Source organism: Aulonocara sp. 'chitande type north' Nkhata Bay, linkage group LG20 (assembly GCF_057382095.1).
Source record: "Aulonocara sp. 'chitande type north' Nkhata Bay isolate Kocher_YH1m ecotype deep benthic linkage group LG20, A_spYH_male_GT1.1, whole genome shotgun sequence".
Taxonomy (NCBI): Eukaryota; Metazoa; Chordata; class Actinopteri; order Cichliformes; family Cichlidae; genus Aulonocara; species Aulonocara sp. 'chitande type north' Nkhata Bay.
The window spans coordinates 2,988,647-3,015,777 of record NC_141363.1 but is presented as its reverse complement, the minus strand read 5'-3'; the positions used below and the strand labels follow the sequence as shown (position 1 = coordinate 3,015,777).

General features: G+C 42.7%; 1 protein-coding gene across 14 annotated transcripts in view; it reads left to right on the top strand.

Annotated features, from left to right (window-relative positions):
• The window catches only part of huwe1 (HECT, UBA and WWE domain containing E3 ubiquitin protein ligase 1), a 51,898-nt gene that overhangs the window by 13,637 nt on the left and 11,130 nt on the right, over positions 1-27,131 (top strand). For 9 of the 14 annotated variants that reach the window (XM_086278638.1, XM_086278641.1, XM_086278628.1 and 6 more), the window contains 47 exons: positions 1,336-1,443; positions 1,524-1,625; positions 1,781-1,861; positions 3,622-3,728; positions 4,092-4,269; positions 4,369-4,460; positions 4,542-4,762; positions 4,901-4,958; positions 5,100-5,276; positions 5,453-5,698; positions 6,080-6,213; positions 6,294-6,406; positions 6,496-6,678; positions 6,818-7,034; positions 7,129-7,251; positions 8,384-8,621; positions 8,936-9,283; positions 9,954-10,076; positions 10,176-10,271; positions 10,494-10,763; positions 11,062-11,214; positions 12,768-12,895; positions 13,001-13,082; positions 13,533-13,709; positions 13,815-14,366; positions 14,492-14,687; positions 14,809-14,976; positions 15,079-15,227; positions 15,328-15,394; positions 17,016-17,239; positions 17,328-17,539; positions 17,662-17,844; positions 18,045-18,217; positions 18,297-18,436; positions 18,612-18,687; positions 19,298-19,396; positions 21,597-21,724; positions 21,808-21,967; positions 22,352-22,580; positions 22,693-22,871; positions 22,962-23,051; positions 23,483-23,643; positions 23,767-23,809; positions 24,630-24,995; positions 25,179-25,389; positions 25,674-25,798; positions 26,848-27,068. In XM_086278638.1, the coding sequence (XP_086134764.1) occupies positions 1,336-1,443; positions 1,524-1,625; positions 1,781-1,861; positions 3,622-3,728; positions 4,092-4,269; positions 4,369-4,460; positions 4,542-4,762; positions 4,901-4,958; positions 5,100-5,276; positions 5,453-5,698; positions 6,080-6,213; positions 6,294-6,406; positions 6,496-6,678; positions 6,818-7,034; positions 7,129-7,251; positions 8,384-8,621; positions 8,936-9,283; positions 9,954-10,076; positions 10,176-10,271; positions 10,494-10,763; positions 11,062-11,214; positions 12,768-12,895; positions 13,001-13,082; positions 13,533-13,709; positions 13,815-14,366; positions 14,492-14,687; positions 14,809-14,976; positions 15,079-15,227; positions 15,328-15,394; positions 17,016-17,239; positions 17,328-17,539; positions 17,662-17,844; positions 18,045-18,217; positions 18,297-18,436; positions 18,612-18,687; positions 19,298-19,396; positions 21,597-21,724; positions 21,808-21,967; positions 22,352-22,580; positions 22,693-22,871; positions 22,962-23,051; positions 23,483-23,643; positions 23,767-23,809; positions 24,630-24,995; positions 25,179-25,389; positions 25,674-25,798; positions 26,848-27,068 (7,907 nt within the window). The remainder of the gene's footprint in view (positions 1-1,335; positions 1,444-1,523; positions 1,626-1,780; positions 1,862-3,621; positions 3,729-4,091; positions 4,270-4,368; positions 4,461-4,541; positions 4,763-4,900; positions 4,959-5,099; positions 5,277-5,452; positions 5,699-6,079; positions 6,214-6,293; positions 6,407-6,495; positions 6,679-6,817; positions 7,035-7,128; positions 7,252-8,383; positions 8,622-8,935; positions 9,284-9,953; positions 10,077-10,175; positions 10,272-10,493; positions 10,764-11,061; positions 11,215-12,767; positions 12,896-13,000; positions 13,083-13,532; positions 13,710-13,814; positions 14,367-14,491; positions 14,688-14,808; positions 14,977-15,078; positions 15,228-15,327; positions 15,395-17,015; positions 17,240-17,327; positions 17,540-17,661; positions 17,845-18,044; positions 18,218-18,296; positions 18,437-18,611; positions 18,688-19,297; positions 19,397-21,596; positions 21,725-21,807; positions 21,968-22,351; positions 22,581-22,692; positions 22,872-22,961; positions 23,052-23,482; positions 23,644-23,766; positions 23,810-24,629; positions 24,996-25,178; positions 25,390-25,673; positions 25,799-26,847; positions 27,069-27,131) is intronic. The other 5 variants (XM_086278642.1, XM_086278639.1, XM_086278635.1 and 2 more) reach the window with 5 other exon arrangements.

Below are 27,131 nucleotides of genomic sequence, written 5' to 3'. Positions count from 1 at the left end.
ATGTTATTGTTTGGCTTTTTTCAGTATTTTATTTGTTCCTGAGTAAATCTGTTTGGCTGAGATTAAAGTTATAGTTTTTACACAGATGGATAAACGTCAAGCAGACAGCTGATTATCAGAAGTGTGAGATGCTGGAGAATATACTCCGGTGTCCCGTTATATTTTAGATACCAAGGAGCAGACGGCTGAGTTTATTAAACTCCACCTGTAGCTCAGGTGGCAGAGCAGGTCAGCCACTAATCAGAAGGTCGGTAGTTCGATCCCAGGCTGCCTCCTGGCTGCATGCCAAATATCCTTGGGCAAGATACTAACCCCATGTTTGCCTACTGGTGGTGGTCAGAGGGCCCGGTGGCGCCAGTGTCCGGCAGCCTCGCCTCTGTCAGTACGCCCCAGGGCAGCTGTGGCTACAATGTAGCTTGCCATCGCCAGTGTGTGAATGTGTGTGTGAATGGGTGAATGACTGAATGTAGTGTGAAGCGCTTTGGGGTCCTTAGGGACTAGAAAAGCGCTATACAAATACAGGCCATTTACCATTTACCATTATGCACATTTCATTAAAATTTAACAAACTATCATCTTGTCTTATATTTAGTTAGCACATATCTTAAACACTTAAAGCTGTAAGCTAATAATAGTTATATAAGAGCAGATGCATGCTGGTGCAATAAGCTGTACGTTGCACGTCCAATGGATGCATGATCTGATTAGTCGACTAATCGCAAAAATAATCGGTGACTAGTCGACTATCAAAATAATTGTTTGTGGCAGCCCTATTGTTTATATGCCCTGCTGCCTTTGTTGCTAGATGACTGTATGCGCATCAGTGACACAAGTGACACCCATTAAGACTAATGTACTATGCACTGAGTGATGTTCTGTTGCACTATGTGGTACAAAAAAGTATAGTGCTTTTAGCATTAAAACATGCAAACCAATTCTAGTAGCTCCTCCAAAACACTGAATCAATAAAGGGCCATTTCACCAAATGCCAATTACTAGAAAGGCCTCCCTAGTAGGGAAAATTGAAATATTTCTAAAACTTAACTTCTAGAACTTTTAAATACAGTTGTACATATTTATTTTTACACTATAATACTCATGTATAACAATAATGATGATGCTTTATACCTTTTTTTTTTTTTTAATTCTTTGTCAAAGAGCTTTTAGTCCTGTTTTCAGTATTCAGAGAGGGAATCATGCCTAACTTAAAGCTATGGTTTTCCTAATCAAGTCCTTGGTTGGTCGTGGCCAGATTTTATAAGCAGTAGTCTGTTTGTTAGGGTTATATAAAATATTCCCCTGTTGTTTATATGGAAACATTGTGAATTCTCACAGTGTCAGAAGTTGCTATGGAAAGCAGCCCTCGACCATCAACATCTTCTAGTTCCAGAGCTGAGGGAGACCACCGAGCACAGAGCAGCACTACTAACACACCTCGTGCAGGTACGCACATCGCAGACAAATGAATATATGAATTTTATCACTCCTGCGTTCTTCAGTTTCTATGATTCTCATCTCTTTAGGTATGCAGTGTATCCCCCAGAGGGCAGCTCTGTTGAAGTCGATGCTAAATTTCTTGAAGAAAGCCATCCAGGACCCTGCCTTTTCTGATGGCATCCGCCATGGTGAGTCATTGGAATCCACTTCTTTGTTGTACCGATGAACTTGAGATCATACATCTTGTACTAATCTTGTTTACATATGTTGCTGTACATCTGTATTGTATTGTGAACCCACTTTTTTTTTTTTCTTTTTCTTTTTTCTTTTTTTTAACTCCAAGTAATGGATGGGTCCTTGCCTACCTCACTCAAGCACATCATCAGTAATGCAGAATATTACGGCCCCTCACTGTTCCTCCTAGGTGAGTACACAGTTACACTCTTTCACTTTACGGAGTCTTCCTCTTCTGACTTCAGAAATGCAACATTTTTCTCATATTAAACTTTCTGCTTCATCAGTGTTGCAATACAGGGAGTGCAGAATTATTAGGCAAGTTGTATTTTTGAGGAATAATGTTATTATTGAACAACAACCATGTTCTCAATGAACCCAAAAAACTCATTAATATCAAAGCTGAATGTTTTTGGAAGTAGTTTTTAGTTTGTTTTTAGTTTTAGCTATTTTAGGGGGATATCTGTGTGTGCAGGTGACTATTACTGTGCATAATTATTAGGCAACTTAACAAAAAACACAAATATACCCATTTCAATTATTTATTTTTACCAGTGAAACCAATATAACATCTCCACATTCACAAATATACATTTCTGACATTCAAAAATAAAACAAAAACAAATCAGCGACCAATATAGCCACCTTTCTTTGCAAGGACACTCAAAAGCCTGCCATCCATGGATTCTGTCAGTGTTTTGATCTGTTCACCATCAACATTGCGTGCAGCAGCAACCACAGCCTCCCAGACACTGTTCAGAGAGGTGTACTGTTTTCCCTCCTTGTAAATCTCACATTTGATGATGGACCACAGGTTCTCAATGGGGTTCAGATCAGGTGAACAAGGTGGCCATGTCATTAGTTTTTCTTCTTTTAGACCCTTTCTTGCCAGCCACGCTGTGGAGTACTTGGACGCGTGTGATGGAGCATTGTCCTGCATGAAAATCATGTTTTTCTTGAAGGATGCAGACTTCTTCCTGTACCACTGCTTGAAGAAGGTGTCTTCCAGAAACTGGCAGTAGGACTGGGAGTTGAGCTTGACTCCATCCTCAACCCGAAAAGGCCCCACAAGCTCATCTTTGATGATACCAGCCCAAACCAGTACTCCACCTCCACCTTGCTGGCGCCTGAGTCGGACTGGAGCTCTCTGCCCTTTACCAATCCAGCCACGGGCCCATCCATCTGGCCCATCAAGACTCACTCTCATTTCATCAGTCCATAAAACCTTAGAAAAACCAGTCTTGAGATATTTCTTGGCCCAGTCTTGACGTTTCAGCTTGTGTGTCTTGTTCAGTGGTGGTCGTCTTTCAGCCTTTCTTACCTTGGCCATGTCTCTGAGTATTGCACACCTTGTGCTTTTGGGCACTCCAGTGAGGTTGCAGCTCTGAAATATGGCCAAACTGGTGGCAAGTGGCATCTTGGCAGCTGCACGCTTGACTTTTCTCAGTTCATGGGCAGTTATTTTGCGCCTTGGTTTTTCCACACGCTTCTTGCGACCCTGTTGACTATTTTGAATGAAACGCTTGATTGTTCGATGATCACGCTTCAGAAGCTTTGCAATTTTGAGACTGCTGCATCCCTCTGCAAGATATCTCACTATTTTTGACTTTTCTGAGCCTGTCAAGTCCTTCTTTTGACCCATTTTGCCAAAGGAAAGGACGTTGCCTAATAATTATGCACACCTGATATAGGGTGTTGATGTCATTAGACCACACCCCTTCTCATTACAGAGATGCACATCACCTAATATGCTTAATTGGTAGTAGGCTTTCGAGCCTATACAGCTTGGAGTAAGACAACATGCATGAAGAGGATGATGTGGACAAAATACTCATTTGCCTAATAATTCTGCACTCCCTGTATTTTTATCAATTTAATATTTTATTGGATTATGATTTCTTTCCCCACCACCCCCATTTTTGTTTTTGTCTTTGTCTTTCTGTTTTTTAGCGACAGAAGTGGTGACGGTGTTTGTGTTCCAGGAGCCATCTCTGCTCTCCTCTTTGCAGGATAATGGTCTGACTGATGTCATGCTGCATGCCCTTCTCATCAAAGATGTGAGTTTCTAGCTCTTTCTTTTCTTAATGTCTTTGACCACTTGTGGCAGTTCAATATCAGTTTTGTGTCTTTGTACACTCAATAGATTCTTAGAATTAATTATTTCTTTGTTTTTAGATATGGATGGATGATATAACATGGTTACCTATTATCCAAACGTCAGGAATCAGACTTGCACATGTGTTGATTTATAAATTTGACTATTATAACAACAATTCAGTCATAATATATATTTTATAAACAGGTTAACATTACTGGAAAGCATTTCAATGTATGCAACCACTGTTCTTACAAAAAAAAATACAGGCTAATAGTGGGCCTTTAACTTGAAAAACAGTAAAACATTTCAAACGCTTTTGCAGGTTCCTGCTACCCGCGAAGTATTGGGTTCTCTACCCAATGTGTTCAGTGCCCTCTGCTTGAATGCGAGAGGTTTGCACTCCTTCGTTCAGTGCCAGCCCTTTGAGCGACTCTTCAAAGTGCTTTTGTCTCCTGACTACCTGCCTGCAATGCGACGACGGCGTAGCTCTGACCCTTTGGGTGAGGTTCCCCTGTTGTTTATTTTTTGTCTTTGGTGTTTTTTTGTCTTTGCCTGTGAACCACATTTCATTGCATAACATGTTGTTTGTTTTAATTCAGGTGACACTGCATCCAACTTGGGTAGTGCTGTGGATGAACTAATGAGGCACCAGCCCACTTTGAAAACAGATGCTACTACTGCCATTATTAAGGTAGTCCAAATTTGATTTAAAAATATTTCAAGTGTTGAAACAGAACATGTCAAGGTATCTAAAGCAAAGTTGCTGTTACAGTTGCTTGAGGAGATCTGCAACCTAGGTCGAGCTCCTGAGTACATCTGCCAGAAACCATCTATCCAGAAAGCAGATGGTACTGTTGCAGTTCCACCAGCACGCTCCAGCCATGCTGCCGAAGAAGCTTCAAGTGAGGATGAAGAGGAAGAGGAGGCCCTTCACACATTCAGCCAGCAGCAGGGGGAAGCAGAGAGCAGCAGACAGTCAGTGCCACTTGAACTGTATGACTCTGAGTTCATAACACAATAGAAAAGAAAAAAACTGTCTTTACAGACTTTAATTACTTTTCCAGGTTAATTGACAAAATTTCAAATATACGGTTGGTGGTTGAAGTTTTGATCATGTGTGCATTCTTGCAGGGTGGTTGGCACTGAGGAACGGATACCCATTCCTCTAATGGATTATATTCTTAATGTGGTAAGTCTTTGCACAGTGGTTGTACTGTCTGGTTTATGGTCCAATATATTTTAAGTAATAATTGGGAAATGGTGTAAGCTATTAAAGCAGTGGATACCTTCATCACTTAAGTCCATAATTTGGTGTGCATACGTTCTCCAGATGAAGTTTGTTGAATCCATTCTAAGCAACAACACCACAGATGACCATTGTCAAGAATTTGTCAACCAGAAGGGGCTTCTGCCCCTGGTCTCTATTCTGGGCCTGCCCAACTTGCCCATAGACTTTCCCACCTCAGCTGCTTGCCAAGCAGTTGCTGGTGTCTGCAAGTCGATACTGGTGAGCATAACCTAAAGATCACTGGAATTTATTTCCAGTTTCTTTATTTTTCATTTCTTTTTTTTTTTTTTTAAGAAATTGGCACACATGGAATGCACATTGCTGTTGCACTCCGTACACTTGTTTTAATAGGCAGTTCGTGGGCAATTTGAAAATGACTCAATCCTTCCCTTTAGACTCTCTCACATGAGCCTAAAGTACTCCAAGAGGGCCTGTGCCAACTGGACAGTATTTTGACATCTCTGGAGCCACTTCATCGACCAATTGAGGTGCCTGGTGGGTCTGTGCTTCTCAGAGAACTGGCTAATGCAGGCCACGTCACAGATGCCACATTGTCAGCTCGGGCAACACCCCTTCTACATGCTCTTACTGCAGCGCATGCTTACATCCTCATGTTTGTCCATACCTGCAGAGTCGGACAGGTAAACACAGAGTGTGTGTGTGTGTGTGTGTGTGTGTGTGTGTGTGTGTGTGTGTGTGTGTGTGTGTGTGTGAGAGTGTGACAGAGAGAAAAAATAAAACTACTTGACCTCAAAACACTACAGTTCAGAAGGTGGGTCTCCACCCATGTTGTGATTTCCAAAAACTATTAGAAGCAAGTGCCTATGCAGCTAATTATTTTCTGTTCAGTCCACTATGCAGATGCCTTATGAGGACAGAAACACATTGAAATCCAAATGTTAGATCTCAAAAACATAGAATTTACTTTTCTTTTTCTAATGAATGAAAACTCAGCCTTTGTTTGACAAGTGAGAGCCAAATTGATTCAACAACTCTAAATATTTCTGTTGTCTTCTAAACAGAGTGAAATCAGAGCCATTTCAGTAAACCAGTGGGGCTCTCAGCTTGGCCTGAGTGTTCTCAGCAAGCTCAGCCAGCTCTACTGCTCTCTGGTATGGGAGAGCACTGTGCTACTGTCCCTTTGCACCCCTAACAGGTGAGTAATCTTATCCTTTACTCCTTTACCTAAACTTTGTAGTTATCACCCCTAACAACCTATTGCTTGTTTCTTAACAGTTTGCCTCCAGGATGTGAGTTTGGCCAGGCCGACATGCAAAAACTTGTTCCCAAAGAGGAAAAGCCATCTGGCAACACGACAGCATCTTCAGCCTCTGGCTCTAGGAGAACTGGTAATGTAACCATTTAAACTTGTTCATTAAAAACTAGGATGTCCTTGGAGCACCCTTTAACAAATACATACTTGTCCACATTCATCCAGCAGAATCAGAGGCAGTGTCTGTGGATTCCTCTGCTGGTGGTCTATTAGAAGGCATGGGTCTAGATGGGGATACCTTGGCTCCCATGGAGACAGATGAACCCTCTGCAGCAGACCCAAAGACCAAGTCCAAACTTACTCCAGCTATGGCCACCCGCATCAAACAAATTAAGCCCTTACTCTCTGGTAGGAGTATGTCCAAGGCACACATATTATATTTTTGTGTCTGTAATTTTTTTTTATTTTTTCCTTTTATCTTACAATATTTAACACTTTTTTTTTGAAAGTCAAAGTTTGTCTTACCTATCCACGTGTGTCTTTGCAGCTTCATCTCGGTTAGGTAGGGCTCTGGCCGAGCTCTTTGGCTTGCTAGTAAAACTGTGCGTGGGCTCCCCAGTGCGCCAACGTCGCTCCCACCATGCCACAAGTACAGGCACTACCCCAACACCTGCTGCCAGGGCCACTGCTTCTGCTCTCACCAAGCTGCTCACCAAGGGTCTAAGTTGGCAGCCTCCACCCTACACACCCACCCCTCGCTTTAGGTAAGAGGAATTTGGCACTGCCACCTCTTTTGCTATTATGTGCTTATCACAAGCAATGATATTGAACAATATATATTTTTTCTTTCCCTGGCAGGTTGACTTTTTTCATCTGCTCAGTGGGTTTCACATCTCCTATGTTGTTTGATGAAAGGAAGTACCCTTACCACCTTATGCTGCAAAAGTTCTTTTGCTCTGGAGGACATGATGCCTTATTTGAGTGAGTCATATTGTATGGTGCAATCAAGTTGTAGAGCACAATTATGGGCAAAAATAGAAATGTTATGTTGTTTGTGATGAGAAGCTTATTTTAACATGCAGTGAAATTCTTGCCACAAGTCGGGGCCTTTACTTTAAAGAACACGAGTACCTCGTTGTTTGTAGGACTGCTGTTTATGGAAGTGGGTGACTTTTGTGTGTTAAAAGACCACTGCGTAGCTGCAGCTAGCAGCCACCAGGCCTTTATTCATATGGGCATATACTCAAACTCAAATGGTGTGACTTTGGTAGAGTTTGCCAAGCAGACAACATACAACTCAGAAATTCATCTTACTTTTGGACTTGGTATGCTTGATATGACTGCTCTCTGCCATCTTTGTTTTTATGTACTGTGCTGGAAATGGGGAGACTAGACACACAAGTGTTTTTGACAATTCTCATAGAATTCTTGAAATAAATGGTTGTCTCCCGCCATTTGTGACGCAGGTTTTCTTCTAAAATTGTGCATTCATTTTTTTGAAACTTTATAAAGGCATTGGCCTCTGCTACTTTACGTTCTACTTGACACTCCTTCTCACTGACCTGATCGCTAATTATGCAGATAAAGCTTTACTTCAATTAAGACCATACACTTTCATTAAAATGAAATCCTAGTTTCGTGATCTATCCCCACATCCATTTTTCTTAACCGCTTGTCCAATTTAGGGTTACAGGGGGCTGAATCAGTTGTCGTAATGCGTGAGGCAGAATGCACTGTGGACAGTTAAGCACTCTATCACAGGGCTAATGGAGAAACAGACACTCATTCACACTTATATTCACAGCTACAGCCAGTTCAGTATCGCCAGTTAACCTAACGTCCATGTCTTTGGACTATGGGAGGAAGCCAGTGTACCCAGAGAGAACCGACACACGTACAGGGAGAACATGCAAGTTTATGTAGAAAGGCCTTAGATGGCCAATGAATTTGAATCCAAAACTTTGCTGTCAGGTGATGGTGCTAACCAATATACCACTGTCACTCATGTTTCATTTTTTCAATAATTACAGACATCATTTTTTTGCCCATCCCCCAAAAATATTATTTTGACATTTACTTAGTTTAATTGGTTGAGTTTTGTTTTTTTTAACAGGACATTTAACTGGGCACTGTCAATGGGAGGGAAGGTACCTGTATCTGAGGGTCTGGAGCATGCTGATCTACCAGATGGGACAGGGGAGTTCCTGGATGCCTGGTTAATGCTGGTGGAGAAGATGGTGAATCCAAGCACTGTGCTGGACTCACCCCATTCCTTGCCAGCTAAAATGCCTGGAGTTACACCCACCATGCCACAGTTCAGTGCCCTAAGGTTCCTTATTGTCACCCAGAAGGTCAGTATTAACTAAAATAACCAATTTCTAAGTGATTTCTAAGAGATTTTGTCTTTTGAAAAGATGAAAGAGATGAGCATTTATCCCTGTGTTTTCAAAAACAGTTGCTCAGTTGTATTTCTGCATTTTTAGTACTGTGCAGAGAAAAATGAAAAAGGATTGCAACAAATGTCCATGATCTTCATGCCCCCTAGAAATTCTTTATACTGTATTAATTTTTTTGTAGGCTTTAAATATGGTAGTTTTTTTGTTTGTATTAATCTAAGGATTCTGTTGGTGTTTTATTATTGTAACACAGTTTCTCTTTCATAAAGGCTGCATTCAGCTGCATTCGCAATCTGTGGAATCGGAAGCCACTGAAGGTGTATGGGGGTAGGATGGCTGAATCCATGTTGGCTATTCTCTGCCACATACTAAGAGGGGAGCCTGTTATTCAGGAGCGCCTGGCAAAAGAGAGGGAGGGAACAGTGCGCCCAGATGATGAGGGAACCTCTGCCGGTTCGTTGGGACCTGGCACAACTCCAGGAGCATCTTCATCAAGTGGAGAGGCACCGCCAGTGAGTGGATCAACTTCTGGAGGGCCAACAGGAGGACCAGCTGATGATTCTACCAATTCTACGCCTCGCCGCGAGCCCCAAGTTAACCAGGCTCAGCTAACACAGGTATGTAGGCAAAGCTGTGGCAAATTGATCTTTCTCACCTGATTTTAGTCACAGTTTGGGGGACTGCCTCAGGAAGGGCATTTGGTGTAAAAAATCTACCAACTCAAAATATGTGGAACTTCTCACTGTAGTGACAGATATTTTTTTGGTTTGTTTTTCATAAGTTGTCTGATGTAACATTATTCCATTATATAACATTATTCCAGCAGCAATATTTTTTTTAGCTTGTTATGCTAGTGCTGCAGGTAGATGTGAGAGTACAGGTTAACTGCGTAATTTTATATCTAGATGCCGATGATTCTGGGTTTAGGAAATGTAACACCACCACCCTGCAGCCAGAGAAAGGGAGAAATTGAGAAACAACTTGGAGAGAGTAAGGAAATGAAGGAAAGAGTCATATTGAAGAAAAAAATAAGGACTTGAGAGACAAATTTCAGTGCTATAATAATAGTGTTGGGACAAGGTTTGTTTGGGGGCTTGAGAGAGATTAGAGAGAGAATTTATAGAGGCCTCTGTCATGTTTCAGAAAGAATGACTTTTTTTTTTCTCCTTCAGCATGCAAACTAGTTTGCTATCACTCACTTATGTGACATTGTTATGTAACGTCCTTTTATAGTTTCTTTTTTCACAACCTCATCTCTCTCTGTCTTTCTGTGATGTGGTGTTCCAGCTGATGGATATGGGTTTCTCAAGAGAACATGCCATGGAGGCTCTACTGAACACCAGCACCATGGAGCAGGCCACCGAGTACCTCCTTACACACCCTCCTCCACTTCTTGGTGGAGCAGTAAGAGTAAGCTTTATACACAAAAACACACACACAGTACTTTAGTCCTTTACAATGTTTGAGAGAGACTTGGGTAGCTAACATTGTTGCTCTTATTCCATCTAGGATCTAACTATGTCCGAAGAAGACCAGATGATGAGAGCAATTGCCATGTCACTCGGGCAAGAGGTTAGCATGGAGCAGCGCTCCGACTCTCCTGAGGTGTGTTTCTTTTTTCGAGAAAAAAGCGTAGTGCTTTTTATTTGTTTTTGTTTCTAATGTCTCTGTAAAGCACTTTGAATCACCTTGTTGTTGAATTGTGCTATACAAATAAACTTGCCTTGCCTTGCCTAGTGTAAAACATTTTTTGTTCATTGAAACTGAATGAAGGATTAGTTTACTGTTTAGCTAAATAACTGTTGATCGTTGGTGTGTCTCCTTTAGGAAGCAGCACGACGGCGAGAGGAGGAGGACAGAAGAGCCAGGGAACGGGCAGAAGAGGAGGAGGCACGATGCTTGGAGCGCTTCATGGAGGCTGAGCCACTGGACCCCCAGGAGCTACATGCCTTCACTGACACCATGCTGCCTGGCTGCTTCCATCTTTTGGATGAGCTACCTGACACAGTCTACCGACTGTGCGACCTGCTAATGACTGCCATAAAGAGAAGTGGCCCTGAATACAGGGATCTCATCCTTGGCCAAGTTGTCCAACAGGTCAGTAGATGTTAATACTGTAGCCTGCTCTACAAGTTTATTTAAATTTAAAATGCAGGTTTTTCATGGACTTGAAAAAGGTAGGCAAGTCTCTTACTTTGAACCTTCTCAGGTGGAATGTTGTTAGTACATTTTGAATGCAGGTAAGGCAGTAATGCAGTTCATAAGCACCTCTGTACATTTGAAAGATGTGATTGTCGTCACTTCTTTTAAAAAAGAAAAGTTAAGCATCATAGTGACCCTAACAATAGCCATTTGTACACTTGTATAAGCCTGATTGTTGACATGTTGTGTGTAGGTGTGGGAGGCAGCAGACGTGCTGATCAAAGCAGCTGAGCCGCTGACTACCAGTGACACAAAGACGGTGTCTGAGTGGACCAGGCAGATGGCCACACTGCCCCAGGCCTCCAAGCTGGCAACACGAATTCTGCTGCTCACGCTGCTCTTTGAGGTACCAGAATTTTAGGTTCTTGTCATAGAATGTTTATCCATACAGTGCATTTGAAAAGTGTTAGGCCCGCTTAAGGTTTCTACATTTTGGATTATTACAGACTCCTTAATCAATTCTTTGCTACAAATGTTTTATTTGAAAATGGCAGAAATTCCAATTACAGAAGCATTTTTACACTTTAACACCATATGGTCTTTAAGTATTTCTTAAACTGGATTGAAGAAGACGTGCGCCTAAGTGAATTCATTGGACAGAATTGGAAAAGGCACACCTTGTTATGGAAAACCTCAGTTTAATGGTTTATGTAAGTGAAAAGCAATCCATTACGTTGAGAGACCTGCAAGATTAGATTATCTCTAGGCACAGATCTGGGCAAGGATAGAAATACATTTTTGCAGTATTTAATTATCCTAAGGCACAGTAGGCTCATTCATTTTTAAATGAAGGAAGCAACCACCACTACCAAAAACAACCCAAGCCCCAGTGGCCACTGAATATTAATCCAAAGTTCCTTTATGAATGAATATGGATGAAAAATGTATTGGATGACAACCATTGGTTAGAGCATTCCACCATTAAAGCCTTTATGGTATAGTAGTCACACGGGCATGACTCCTCAATGAAAGGCAAATGCCAGCAAATTCGTCTTTCACACAACATAAAGATTGAACTCTTGCCACATTTCAGATTTTGTGTTTATGAATCACACTTCATTAAAGTGAAACAAAACATAGATAATGTAATCTTAGGTAATACCATTCCACAAAAAAAAACCCCATAATACTATCCTTACAGTGACACAGATTGAGTGCATCATTATGCTTTGGGAATGATGTTTTTAGGGAGGATTTTTAGAGACAAAACGGTTGTGCTTGTGCAATGCTTCCAGGAATAAGAGACACTTGGAAAAGGAACGTGGGCCGAGGTTATAGGACCGTTCCAAGAATATTATTTTGTTTTTGTTCTTTTGGGGGGCTGTCCATGTTACAAAAGTGTTTTTACCAAGTACTAAGTTGCGGCGGCATTTATGTACACGTTTTTCTTTCTTTTGTTTAAATAGATTAGGAGGAAGTTCTGAGACTAGGCAAGATTGTTTTTATAGTGTGCTTCACTATGTCTGAGAGTTCAGACTCATTTTTCCTCATCCTCTCACTCTCTGTACTTCATGCACAGTGATTGTTGAAAAGCACAAAGAGTTTGATGAATTCATGAATTTTTTTTCTCTACATCAAATCGAGGCATATTTTGGAAGACATGACACATTGTCCTCTCATGTACCTTTTATAGCGCCACATACAAACAGCAATTTGTCATAGAGGAAGCATTACAGTTTCACGCTTTGGTGCGGCTACAAATCATGCAACATGCACACTGTGCCCCAGTTCATCTGAAGTGAACCAGGGAAGGGTATGCACAGTGTCCTTAAGTCCTTTGTACACCTTAAGATGAGTCTGAACAGTAATGTTGAAATCTTATAAGGGTTTGAGTAGACAAATGAAGTGTCGCTGATTACCTATGCATCTCATGGAATTACTTGTTTTCGTTTTCTGTAGGAACTAAAGCTGCTGGGTGCCAGAGTGATTGAGAACAGTGGAATTCTTGATTTGCTCATAAAGCTGCTCGAGGTTGTGCAGCCTTGTCTGCAAGCAGCTAAAGAACACAAAGACATCCAGACACCGAAGTGAGTTTTGCACACCCCTACAAAGATCTTATCACTTGCAAATATGACACCAGCTTTTCATCATCATAGCGCTGATATGTTTTTTGTGATGACTTTTTTCTGCAGATGGATCACACCAGTGCTGTTGATCATTGATTTCTATGAAAAGATGGCAGTCTCTTCAAAGCGCCGGGAACAAATGAACAAGGTAAAAAAAAAAACAACAACAACAACACAAAGCCAAAACAAAATGTAAAAAACACAGCTACAAATTATAGTAGTGAAGTAAAAAATGAAAAGATCAGCCTTGGCACAGCAATAAAAATGAGTATATATGAGGGTAAGGGTGGGGGGAAGAGCAGCATTTTGCTTGTATACATATTGATTACTCTTGGATTTCTTTATTAGAGTCTTGTGTAGAATTAGCTATAACTATACACAAAGGTATTTTTACAGGTAATGAGTGTATAGGAATTGGACAACATGTATGTAATCCTGTACAAACCTTTATCCACAAATACTGATTTAAGTTGTTGAGTTTGTTTGTTTTTAAATTTATATCAAGATTTCTTGCATAAACTTTGTTGGAGGGTATTTGTGTTATTCTGCTACATCTCTCTTGTACAGTTATGAACAATTTGTCTTGGTTGCCTTCTAGTATTTGCAGCCAAATGGGAATAACTGGCGATGGTTTGATGACCGCTCAGGCCGTTGGTGCAGCTACAGTGCTTCCAACAACAGTACCATTGATTCAGCATGGAGGGCTGGAGAGAGCAGTGTCCGCTTCACAGCTGGACGGCGGAGATACACTGTGCAGTTTAACACCATGGTGCAGGTATACATATTCCTTTTATATTTTTCCAGAGAATATCCCTTTTTAAGGTTAATTGTGTTAATAGACTTGGCTGGTTCCCTTTTCTAACACAACTTTATTGGGCAGGTAAATGAAGAGACCGGTAATAGGAGGCCAGTTATGCTCACTCTTCAGAAAGTGCCTCGCATCCCCAAGCCTTCCAAAACTGGTAGTGTTACGGATTCTGAGCGAGAGGAGAGCGACCGGGGCAAAGTGGAAGAAAGCCAGAGCGATTTAGATTCGGGAACAGCAGTGGAGATGAACGCTCCTAAGGATGATACCAGCCAGCTGAAGGAGGCGACATCTGGCCCCTCATCTTCCCTGGAGTCTGACTACTCTCAGGGATCTGATATTGTTGTGCAAGGCCTAACTGAGGACATGACCACCGTTCTTATTCGGGCCTGTGTCAGTATGATTAGTGTCCCTGTGGACCCAGACACCCTTCATGCTACACTGCGTCTCTGTTTGCGCCTCACACGCAATCACCACTATGCAATGATGTTTGCTGAGCTGAAGAGCACACGGATGATTTTGGGGTTGACACAGAGCTCTGGCTTCAATGGCTTCACACCACTGGTTACTCTGTTGTTCAGACACATCATAGAAGATCCAGCCACACTGCGACACACCATGGAGAAGGTAAATCTAGTTTCATACTGAAACTTTAAATAAAACTCAACATGTTTAAAAGCTTCTGGTATTTAAACTATAGCATCATTTAAACTATATTGTCTAATAACATAAGCCAATTTTTGTTGTAACAGGTGGTGAGATCAGCAGTAACAAGTGGAGCAGGTAGTACCACATCAGGAGTAGTATCAGGCAGCCTTGGTTCCAGAGAAATCAATTATGTGCTTCGTGTCCTGGGGCCGGCTGCCTGCCGTAACCCTGAATGTTTTACTGAAACTGCTAGCAACTGTATCCGCATTGCTCTACCTGCACCTCGTGGAGCTGGCACCAGTAAGTGTGCAAACTTCTCCAATATGTGAAGTTTCTTTTTAAGTAAATTAAAAATAATTGAGCTATAATACACATTGCTTCCTGTAATATATGTTCTTTGCATACATTCTTTTTCCTCCAGCTTCTGACGATGAGTTTGAGAACCTTCGAATTAAGGGACCTAATGCTGTGCAGCTGGTGAAGACCACTCCTCTGAAACTATCACCATTACCACCGATCCCTGACACCATCAAAGAGGTCATCTATGACATGCTTAATGCTTTGGCTGCCTACCATGCTCCTGAAGAACGTAAGACATTTTAACAAGATATTGACTTGAGAAATTTTTGTGTAATTTGCACCAAAAGTCGTTTGAACATTTCGGGTATTAATGCATTTGTGTGTGTCTCAGCCGAGCGTCCAGAAGAACGTGCAGCAGCTGTACCCGGTGGTCAAGACCTTTGCCAGATTTTGCAGGATGTTGGTGATGATGTTTACCAGCAGTATCGGCTCACCCGTCAAGGAAGTGACTTTGACTCCCAGTCTGCATTCCATATCAATGTGAGTCTTCAGTGACATATAATCCTATTGTGCATGTGCACTGGAGTGTGCCATTTGTATCTGTTTCTAAGTTGATAATAAAACCATTTCTTCTTTTCAGAGTCAAGTATTTGCTGCTGATGGAGGCGTTGCAGAGTCTTCCCAGTCTGGTACACCACAAGGAGAAGGTGAGACTAAAAGCTCTTAACACCTGCGAATAGAGAGTTTTCTTATTTTAAGTGCAAAATAAATCGCAGGGCTGAAACATTGCCTCATGTGAATTCGGTGAACTTCACTGTGAACTCACTTCTTGTGAGTTCAGTTTTTTTTTTTTTTTTTGCCTGTCCCATTTGGTTCTTTAGCCGTCAGAATTGTTGTCTGAAGACCAACAAGGATACCCAACGGATTTACTTTGCCAAATGGATCATCACGGCCTTGCCGTATTGGTCCATTTGATCAACCTTTGTTGTTATTGTTTATTTTATTTTATTTTCACTTGTTACAGATGGGACAGACATGACTGAGGGATAGGAAAGGGAGAAAGAAAGATGAAGGGAAAGAAAAACAGAAGGGAAGAGGGACAGTGAGAAAGGGCACTTAAAAAGAGAAACAGGAGAAAAAAATCTCCTGGATCACCTGTTGAGAGAAAAAGAAGAAAAAACAAGCAAAAAAAAAAACAGAGCAACATACTAAACACAACACTATCATCTTAATCTAGCTAAGTGTAAACAGCAGTAAACACTAAATATTGAATTTTGTTGTGCAGCAAGCAGGACCGACAGCGCATAATGTGCTTGGAAATAGCAGCCAATAGAGGTGTAGTTTATGTCTATGAACAGTGAACACCCGTGTGCACACCTGTGTGGATCAGCGCGCTTGTATTCAAAAGGTTTCCCCATGTAATGGTCTGCTAGAGGATGTAGAGAGCCATAGCCCCGTCCCCCAGGGCATGAAGCAGGCATGGAGATCCAGCCTCCAGACATCCAGAGGCCCCAGAGTGCGAGAGCCCAAGGAGGACCACCGGAGGGGCATCCGTGCCACCCTCCTAGGAAGAACTGAGAGCCCCAGATGAGGGGTCACCTAGTAGCCACGGAGCAGAAGCCAGAGGGGGCTGCAGTGGGAGATAGGCCTTTGGAGGGCCTGGGAGTTCCCAGAGAGGTGGAGTCTAAGACCCGACCTGACCTATAGACACAGACAAACAGGCACACACAGACACAAACATGCATTCCCACCCTCATGCACACATATACAAATACTCAGCACTGACTCAACGTAGGGATAGACATACATGGACACTGTACACACAATCACACTCCCCAAACAAACTCTATACCCCGGGTCCAGGTACCCTCACCCCTGGAGGGGGAAACGGCACCTAGACCCAGGAGATGTTACCCTTTCCCCCGGGGTGGAGGCAAGCAGACAGCCCCAGGCTCCGCAGCAGCATCCCAGATCCCAATCGGACGACCAACACCTCCTCCCAGCCCCCCCGCCCCGATGGCCAGCAGAGAACAGGGGTGTGTGAAGACCCCAAACCTCCCTCCTCTCGCTCATGTGTAGTGTTGTCTCGCTCATGTGTAGTGTTGCTGCGTGTTGTTCTAAGGTGCACTTAAAACACGGGAGAGCATGGTGCTGCTGCCAGAGAGCAGCAGGTGTTAGCACGGCCCCTCAGTGTACATGAATTTAAAATTGAGAGGTGGACACCGGCGCCAGAGGTGGGGTTGAATACACAGACCGTCCACTGGACGCCGTTAAGTGAGTTCAGTTTTATACAAGGCATAACTTATTGTGTTATGCTAACTTCCTCAGCCTCCACACCAGAAGAAATGCGGGAAGAGAAGAAGGAGCAGGAGGGAGAGAAGGGTACCACTTCAGATGAGAGTAAAGCAGCTAAGGTCAAGGCAAGCAAACCTCTCATGCCTACTTCTACCATCCTGAGACTACTGGCTGAGCTAGTGCGCTCCTACGTGGGAATCGCCACGCTAATCGCCTCCTACTGTTATACAGCTGGGCAGTCTGAGCTCATTAAGGAGGTGGGTAGCTGAACAAACTCTTCTCAGCCATTCACACATTGTATTCTCAAGCCTCTCAACTCATTTTGACATGCATGTATCCTAACAGGATTGCAGTGTCCTAGCCTTTGTGCTTGACCACTTGCTGCCTCACACCCAGAACTCAGAGGACAAGGACACCCCAGCATTGGCACGTCTTTTTCTAGCCAGCCTAGCAGCTGCTGGAACAGGCACTGATGCCCAGGTGTCCTTAGTGAATGAGGTAAAGGCTGCCCTAAGTCGAGCCCTAGCGATGCCAGAAGGTGCTGAAAAACATGCCAGGTAAATGGAATAGAAATGTCATACAACCCTGACTGTGTGTGGGGTTTTGTTATTGTTGTTGTTTGTTTTTTCTAAATCTATGCCAACCCATTTTCTCTCATCTTGGCAAACCTATTTTACAGGCTTCAGGCAGTGATGTGTATCATTAGCACCATCATGGAGTCATGCCCTTCAACATCCAGTTTCTATAGCACAGCAGCAGCCAAGACGCAACATAACGGCATGAACAACATTATAAGGCTCTTCCTTAAAAAAGGACTGGTCAATGACTTGGCACGTGTGCCACACAGCTTGGATTTGTCCAGGTATAAGATTAGCCTGAAAAATTAGCCAGTAGTTATCTGGTTTACCAGTTACTACTCATATAACTTAGGTTCACTTCTGTCATAATACATTTTTGTGAGTAGTTCTGTTTCAGAATCAAGTTGGTTTTTCAGCAGTTATTAATACTAAAGAAATTAATCTGAAAGGGCTCCTTATTTTCCCTTTGTGTCCTTTGCTTTAGTCCCAACATGGCCAACACAGTGAATGCTGCCTTGAAGCCACTGGAAACTCTCTCACGAATTGTTAACCAGCCTAGCAGTCTCTTTGGGGGCAAGGGAGGCTCCAGCAAGAACAAGACTGAACACGACCCTGTGGGCACTGCCAGGGACAGCAACAGCAACACTCAGGACCAAGGTATCCACATGAGACAGATGAAATGCTTTAATAGCCTACTTTTCAAATGTATGATGCTCATGTGGGCCATCTGTTGTAGGAGAGTCGGGTGAGGCAGAGCCAGTGGATGGCAGCCACAGGGTCCAAGGAACAGACACTGATCTGATGGATGGAGAAACTGAGGGAGATGCAGTGGTCATTGCTGGCCAGCCAGAGGTTCTTAGCACACAGGCTATGCAGGTAAATAATGTATTAACATTGCATTACACACAACGCACACAATAGCTCAAACTACACTCAGATCCCCTGATCTGTAACATTTGTAATTAAAGGTCAGCACATAAGTGTGTGGATACCCATTCATTTTGTGCACCATGTGAAGGCTGACTGTGTATATCATTTCCTTTCCATGCAGGTAGAGAATGAGTTGGTGGATCTGATTGATGAGCTGTTGGAGAGAGATGCTGGCACTGTCAACAGCACAATTATAGGTAGGCAACTGGATTCATTTCAGGGGTGACAGTGAGTGTTGCTGGGCAATGAAAAGTATGGAGCAGTTCTCTGCACTGCTTGTGATAACTTAACCTTTCTGTAATAGGTGTAGGAAACAAGTCAGTGCATTGAAGCATTGGGGCGATTGTGGCTCAAGAGTTGGGAGGTCGCCTTGTAATCGGAAGGTTGCCGGTTCGAGCCCCGGCTCTGACAGTCTCAGTCGTTGTGTCCTTGGGCAAGACACTTCACCCATTGCCTACTGGTGGTGGTCAGAGGGCCTGGTGGCGCCAGTGTCCGGCAGCCTCGCCTCTGTCAGTGCGCCCCAGGGTGGCTGTGGCTACAATGTAGCTAGACATCACCAGTGTGTGGATGTGTGTGTGGATGGGTGGATGACTGGATATGTAAAGCGCTTTGGGGTCCTTAGGGACTAGTAAAGCGCTATATAAATACAGACCATTTACCATTGAAGCACAAGCAGTTTTATTTATTTATTTATTTATTTATTTATTTATTTATAATTATGTATGATTTCAAACTGAGTTCACTCTTGATTACAAACAGGCAGAACAGCCCAGAGCTGATGTAGCGTTTGTTTGTTCTGTTGATTAGTTGGACGCAGTGGTGAAGATGAATCGCAAGAGGACGTGTTGATGGATGAAGCCCCCTCCAATATTAGCCAAGCATCAACTCTTCAGGCCAACCGGGAAGGTACAACATTTTGACAAAATGAACAGTTATAGATATAACTTCTGTTCCCGTTCAGTCGATTCACTCGGTACAACACATAAGTACGAGATATCACGCCCCTGTGTGACCTGGGGAATGTTGCCATTCCCCTGGTGGAATGAGCTCTCGCAGCCCGGGGGCAAAGCGAGACCCTTGGTACGCCAGTGATATAGCTTCTATAATCCAGTGAGACAGTCGCTGTTTAGACAGAGCTCTACCTCCTGGCTGGATTAGCAAAGCAGACAAACAACTGGTCACATAAACGCACATTCTGAGTGCACTCAATGTCGGTATGTAGCACATGCACTGCGCACAAAATGCATCCTCCTCTGCTCCTTAGATGCAAAAGAAATGGAGCAGAAGCTGAAATTCCATTGAGCTGTAAGCTGCAGGAATGACCTTTGGCATTTAGGCACAATATGATTTTGAAGCCATCAGGAGAGAACTGTGTGCAGGAGGGATGCACAGACGGAGCATGAAGGTCAGAAACCAAAGCGAAAAGCAATGCAGTCTTTTATATGAAAGAAATTTCACATACTCAACGGGTTCAAAGGGGGGGCAGCAAAGGGCTTCTAGCACCAAAGACAAGTCCCATTCAGCGACACTGGACCTAACCATGGGTCTCAGCTGGTGAACCCCAGCTTAAATATAAACCTTATAAACCTTAATTGTAGAAAACGAAAGGGCCTTATCCAGCAGCTCCTTAAGTAATGTCAAAACATCCACAATAGAGCTTGTGGATCTATAACAGTCCTAGTCGTGATCATAGATGCCATCATGCCCAAAAACCATAGTATCATTTGGAAATGTAGTCTGCATATGAGCTGAAACTGAGCGAGGCTGCAATGAAACAAAGCCACTATGTGCTGCGACAAATGTGTGTGACTGGAAAGCTAGCATATTTCCAAACCGAGGAAAGAAATCTGCTAAATGTCGATTAGCGTTGGGTTACTTAACTTAATCCCTGGTTCTTTGATAACAGAGTGAGGTGTTTTTGAAAGTTCATAGAGAAACTCAGTGACAGCTGTGTCGCTCTGGAGCAAGCGACAAGAGCCCAGTCATATAGATGAGCTAGGATGCGGACGCCCCTCTTTCTGAGGGGGGCTAACGATGACTCTGCGCATTTGTTAGGAGGCACATTTGACTTGACCTTGTTAAGGAGAGGTGTCAGTGGGCTGTCTGCAGGAACCAGCGACTCTAGCTCTCCCAGGCACATCGCCTATAACGTCTAGAGCAAGGGTGTCAAACTCAAATACACAGTGGGCCAAAATTCAAAACTGGAACAAGGTCGCGGGCTAACGTTAATATTTATGGAAAAAAAAAAATCTTCCTCCAGATTTAAGAATGAATCTCTTCTTATGGACTCAAACAAGTTTTGCTGAAAAACTGAATATGGAACAAGCAAAGCTTAATACTAAACAATATATATATTAGCTGTATAATACTAGTAGGCCAGCTCTAATAGTAATTTGGTATGGCTTCGCGGGCCAATTGTAATTAGGCTGCGGGCCAAATCTGGCCCACGGGCCAGAGTTTGACACCTATGGTCTAGAGCATAGTGACGGGGCTCATGACGCGGACAGTGCCAGCCTGAGCATGATAGATCTTGTTCAACTGCGATGCGGAGAATCTGCAGTGCTTGGACAGCAGAGTTGCAGGGTCACCGACACGATGGTTGTGGGACAGGGCCAGGTAATCAGCCAGGGAAGACTCCATAGGAGGTGGGTTAACAAAGCCAGCCTCCTCAGCGCCTTCCAGCTCTATGTACTGTCAATAGTAATGCACAGTGACGCGTTTCCATGATGCGGTTAGCTTGGAGACAAATTCTGGGAACATGGCTAGCACCACCAGGGGCAGTTAAGCTAACTTCAAGCAGCAGACAACAGAGCTAACAAGCAGCAGCAAGCTGCAACTATGCAGAATTGTTTTAGCGAGGTGAAGAGCATAACAGCTGAGGGATGACTGATGTAAAGGGGTATATGTGCAGGCAGGGTCATGCACATGTCATCACAGGTCATCTGTGTGCCTTTAAGGAGTGAATAAAGGTTTCTCTAGCTAGGACACGTGGGGTGTGATATCTCATACTTATGTGTTGTACTGAGTGAATTGACTGAAAGGGAACACTATTGTTCTGTTATTTGTTGAGATGTACATGTAAAGTATTGACGGGCTCTTCCATCAGACTCCATGAACATCTTAGAACCAGAGGATGAGGAGCACACACAGGAGGAGGATTCTAGTGGCAGCAATGATGATGAAGACAGCCAAGATGAAGAGGAGGAAGAGGAAGAAGAGGAGGAGGAAGATCAGGTAGGGGTTAATGCAGTGAAGCTCGTTAAAAAACCTTGATTTTTCTTTATGTTTAAGATTTATTTCCTGTACCATTTGTTAAGGATGATGAAGAAGGAGATGAGGATGATGATGATGAAGGTTCGGAGATGGAGTTGGACGAAGACTTCCCTGATATTAATGCTGCACCACACATTCGCTTTGAAAGGTTTGACAGGGATGATGACCTCATCATAGAGTTTGACAACATGTTCTCCAACAATGGTAAGCGGGATAATCTGATAGTTTTTGTAAGGTCACGTAGTTTTCACGCCCTTAATCCCAAAGGAGTCCTTTCTAAGCAAATCTATTTTTATTTTTTTGGTATAAAATTGAGCTTCCTGATTAACAGAAAAGCTTCAGTTTGATACACGTACTGATGTTTCTTGCAAAAACCACCAGTATGCAGAATAATAATTACACCCGTTGTGCTGATACCAAAATGTTTAGCTCTACTAAGTGGTCCTGTTCAGTAGCTTGTTAAAAATAACAAATCATAAGATACAGAAAATGTATTTAAATAAATTTTACTTTTCATGAACGTTTTTAGGTTTATGCTAGAGGTTTCTCCCTAATGTCTGCATGCTGTGTTCTGTTTTTCTCTATCAGCTGACATCCCTCCTTCCCCAGGCAACATCCCTAGCTCCCACCCACTGATGGTGCGTCATGCTGACCACGGATCCCTCACCCTAGGTGTGGCAGGCACTAGCAGCCGCTTGGCGCAGGGCATGGGCCGCAGCCAGCGAACACTACGTCAGCTCACTGCCAACAGTGGACACACAATCCATGTCCACTACCCTCATAACCGTCAGCCCAACCCTCCACTTATCTTACAAAGGTTGAAACCATGTTTGTTTATGTGGCTCTATTAAGCAGCTCCTGTTTTACACCAGCTTTCTTTGTCTGCCTGAACATTAAAAAGGCATTTCCTTCTTTTCTTTCTTCTTCAGACTTCTAGGTCCCAGTGCAGCAGCAGACATTTTACAGCTTTCCAGTTCTCTGCCTTTACAATCACGTGGTCGCGCCCGCCTTTTGGTTGGAAATGAGGATGTGCATATCATAGCTCGTTCTGATGATGAGTTATTGGACGACTTCTTCCATGAGCAGAGCAGTACTGGAGGTCAAGCGGGTATATATTACCATAGACTTCAGCGCATTGTAGGGGTCGGGTTTATTATTAACCTAAATGCGTAACATTTTTATCCTTTTGTTTCTTTAGGGACCCTCTCTAGCATTCCTACTGCCTTGACTAGATGGACAGATGAGTGCAAAGTGCTGGATGCAGAGAGTATGCACGACTGTGTTGCAGGTAAACTAGAGGTTTCTTTTCAGTGGTAGTAAGGTAGTCATATGATTAATGAAAACATTTTATGACTTCCTTTATTTATTGTGTGTGTCATCTTTTTGGTACCTTCAGAAAATATTTATATTCCTGAGAACTGGACCATGAATAATTTGGATATGGTAGTCAAGTGGTTGGACATTCCCTGTTAATTTCAGACAAATCTATAGTTAGCATATAGGCTTTTTATTGCATTTTATTTAAAGACAGCAGTTCACATAGTTGTGATCTGATTTTTAGTGAGATGGTTAGAATTCATTACATTTTTTTGGTGACCAGTGAAAAACAAAATGTTTTAGTAACTTGACCAAAAATTACTTTGACTTGGTGACATTTCACAAACCTTTTGAGTTTAAATTGAAAACTATTTTGATTTGAATGCCCCCATCTGCTTTTAGTGGTTAAGGTGCCTATCCTGCAGCATCTGGAAAGTCTGCGAGATGAGGAATTGGAAGAGCGCAGAGAGAAGAGAAGGCGGCAGCTAGCTGAGGAGGAAGAGTCCAAACAGAATGAAAGGAGGGCCTCTGGAGCAGAACAGGCCAGAGAACAGAGCCTGCAGGTGAGCAGATGATTGCAGTCTGTGCACAAGGATGTATTTTCAGATACAATAGTGCATGCATTTTTGGTAGATACACTCATGTTTTGTTTTGTTTTTCCTAACATCAGCATTTTGTGTCCACAGGGTTCTGGATTGGGGACGGTTAATGGTGCAGAGAACACAGCAGGTACTGACATTTATAAAGATTTTGCTTTTGTTTCTGTTTTAATGTTAAATTCCTTGACCTATGTGGATTGGACAACCCAGAGGCAAGTGGCCAGCTTGCTGTGCGTGCTGTGGGATGAGGTAGTAGTTTGTATAGTTTTAGGATCACACCAGATCTGGGAGATAACTATACAGTCTACTGTCTTTCTTATGGCAACGCCATACCAGCTCGACATCTTCATTTGTTTCATAGGAGATGATCTCTTAACTCGTAATTTTTTTTTTGAGAATTATTGCCGCTACATTGTTTTAAGAACCTTATTCTAAATATTTACATTTTTGATATACAACATGTATATCTTTTGTTCAGTGTATTATTTTTATTGTCTGTGCTGTGGTGAGGTAGTAAGTTGTGTTGTTGTTGGGGATCAGGATTGTGCACCCCGTTAAGGAGATAACTATACAACTTACTGCCTTCCTCAGCAGAGGCCTTTGTCATCTGTTAAATAGCTATTCACCAGCTAATCACCACAGTGTTATTTCTGACATATCTGTGCCCTGATTTTCCTTTTTTGAATATTATTAACACCTTTTTGAAAGGGTTTTGAAAAATTTTTGGAAGCAGTTGTGTGAATGGAAAATGTTTACTGTAATTACATATTTTTAACAGGAACACGTGCACAAGTAGCTGGCAGATATAGCAGAAAAGTGATATTAAGATGCAACAGTCATGTTGAGGCATTGTCAGATATGTAAATTGTTTTTAAGACTTGAATCTATTCAAATAAAAATAATTTAAACTGTCCCTTTTCTTCACACAAGTGTTTCTTTGAATATTGCAGAGGGTGAGCAGGCTCAGGGTGGTACTGTGTCATGTCTGGATCCACCCAGGGTTTCAGAGGGCTTCCTCACTGCCCCACCATCTGGAGAAGTCACTCCAACCACACCTGCTCCTCATGAACAGGCCTTAGTCTCGCTGGAGACTGCTATTAGTCAGCAGGTCCACCAACCAATAGCTGACCTTTTACTGGCTGAGTCGCATGCTAGCTCACTGGCTGCTTTGGCAGGGGCTGGCCTTCCACCCTTGTCGACAGCCGAGAGGCCAAACAGTGAAGCGGAGGCATCTCAGATGGAAATGTCCCCAGCACCTGCAATCGGTGAGAGAGTCGGAGGTGGTGGTGGAGGAACGTTGGATGAAGGCAGGGAAGGTAGACTAACTTTGAAAACTCTATTTATACAGACTGGCTAACCGTAAGGAAGCATATTTGTAATTTAAATAATGGTATAGAAGCTATCATAACACATAATGAAACCAAGGAATTTAGATGTAGTGCATTAAATGATCAGATAACTTCCTAGCCCGAATGATAAGCTCCCTTTTCTTTTCACAGCCTCTCTAAGTCCAGACATTGTAGAGAACTCTGAGCCTGCAGCAGCTGGTGTGTCACAACTGGAAGGGTCACCAATGGATACCAGCAGCCCTGCCTCTGCCACCCAGGAAGAAGCTGCCCCCAACCCTGCCCAGCCCACCCAGCTTTCTCAGGAGCTGTCTGGAAGTGGGGAAAGTGGCCTGACTGACAGGCAAACTGATGCAGAAACTGGGTGGGTAGAAACTAGAAGTTCATTACTGACCAAGTCTCTGTTTAAAAGCAGTATATTCTGCCATTTGAACCTCTTGGACTGATGTTGAGGAAGTTTGACAGAAAAAAAATCACGGTCTATACGTATCTTTAAAATTGTTCCAACCTTTTGTTAAATTTCCACATAGGATTCAAAAGGCATCTCATGCAGTTAGAACTTTGAGATCAATAGATGGTGCACATAATTTTGATAGCAATGATAGTCTTTGGTTTTTTGTTTTTTGTTTTTTTTTTGAATATGTGCAGCTCTACTTCTGTTTCATCTCCTGGGGAAACTATGCCCAGGAGTGACAGTGCTGACAGCCAGTCTCAGGCCATCCAGGAAGAGCCCCTTCCCTCTACAAGCAATGAGGAGGAGGATCCACTTGCAGGTAAAGTACTCTGCTACTTCTGCAATTGTTAATTGTCATGCCTCAGGAATACCTGAAGGAGATTTGATTACATTTGGTTTAAATGTTCACTTGGATGAATTGATGAGAATATGGTAGTCAGAGGTCCATGTTAACATTAACCTCACAATAATGTTTTTGCCACATTACAGTCATTATGATTACCTCAGACATATCAATAATTTGATGACAGTTTTGACATTTTATTTCTATCTTTGCTGGAGTAATTATAATGCTTTGCAAAAAACTGTGTTCTGGTTGTTTTTGTGACCATATTTCACATTTGGTCAGATACTGATTTTTGCTGCTGCTGCTCCTTGTTGATGGTAATCTTTTGTACCCTCTATTTAATTCCTGCCAAGTCTTCATTGAAACTTGAGATACTTGAATGTAAACTGCAATTTGGATGGTTAGTGGATATATGACTGAAGGGTAGAATCTCTGCGTATGCCACCGTCAGACTACGTGACATTTTTATCTGTTGTGATGGTTACTATGTCTGATTGGACAGCCATAAAATGTTGGATTTATTGATTGAGAGACAACAGATTACACATTGCTCCCCAATCAATCATGACTTCTATCATTTATTGATGTGTGTGACGTCATTGGAAAGGAGTAACTAACTAGCATGTTTAAGATAAAAAGTAGTAACCAAAATAGTTTGTGAAATGCTGGCTCTTATTTTAATCTGTTTTAGTATTCCATCTAGCTGCTTTGTTGTCATCATTCTGGTTTATCGTGTTTATAGTATTACACAGCTTAGTGGTATGAAAAACATCAGTGTGTTTGTTTTGGTCAGGTGCCAAAAGCGATACAACCTTCATGGAAGAACCATAAAAATTCTAATGTGAAATTTTGGACATATCTTGCAAGAGGAGCCCTTTTGTTGCCAACACAAACAGATGCTTTACGTTGCCTGGATTGGTCGCAGTCTGGCTGATATTCTGTAGTGAACCCTGCAATAATAAACTGTATAATATTAATTGTTTCATTTTGGGGGTTTGTTTTGTTCTACTTTGTGATGGCAGGCATCAGCCTGCCAGAGGGTGTAGATCCCTCCTTCTTGGCAGCTCTTCCTGAGGACATCCGCCGAGAGGTGCTGCAGAATCAGCTTGGCATCAGACCACCCTCCCGTCCTCCAGCTGCTACAAGCTTGCCATCCTCTACTGCACCTGTATTGGGAGGGCCAGGGGTTACAGAGGTCAGCCCTGAATTCCTGGCAGCATTACCACCTGCCATCCAGGAGGAGGTGAGAAGTTATGTTTTTTTTTTTTTTTTTAATTGCGTGAGTAAGCAAAATGCTTACTCATAG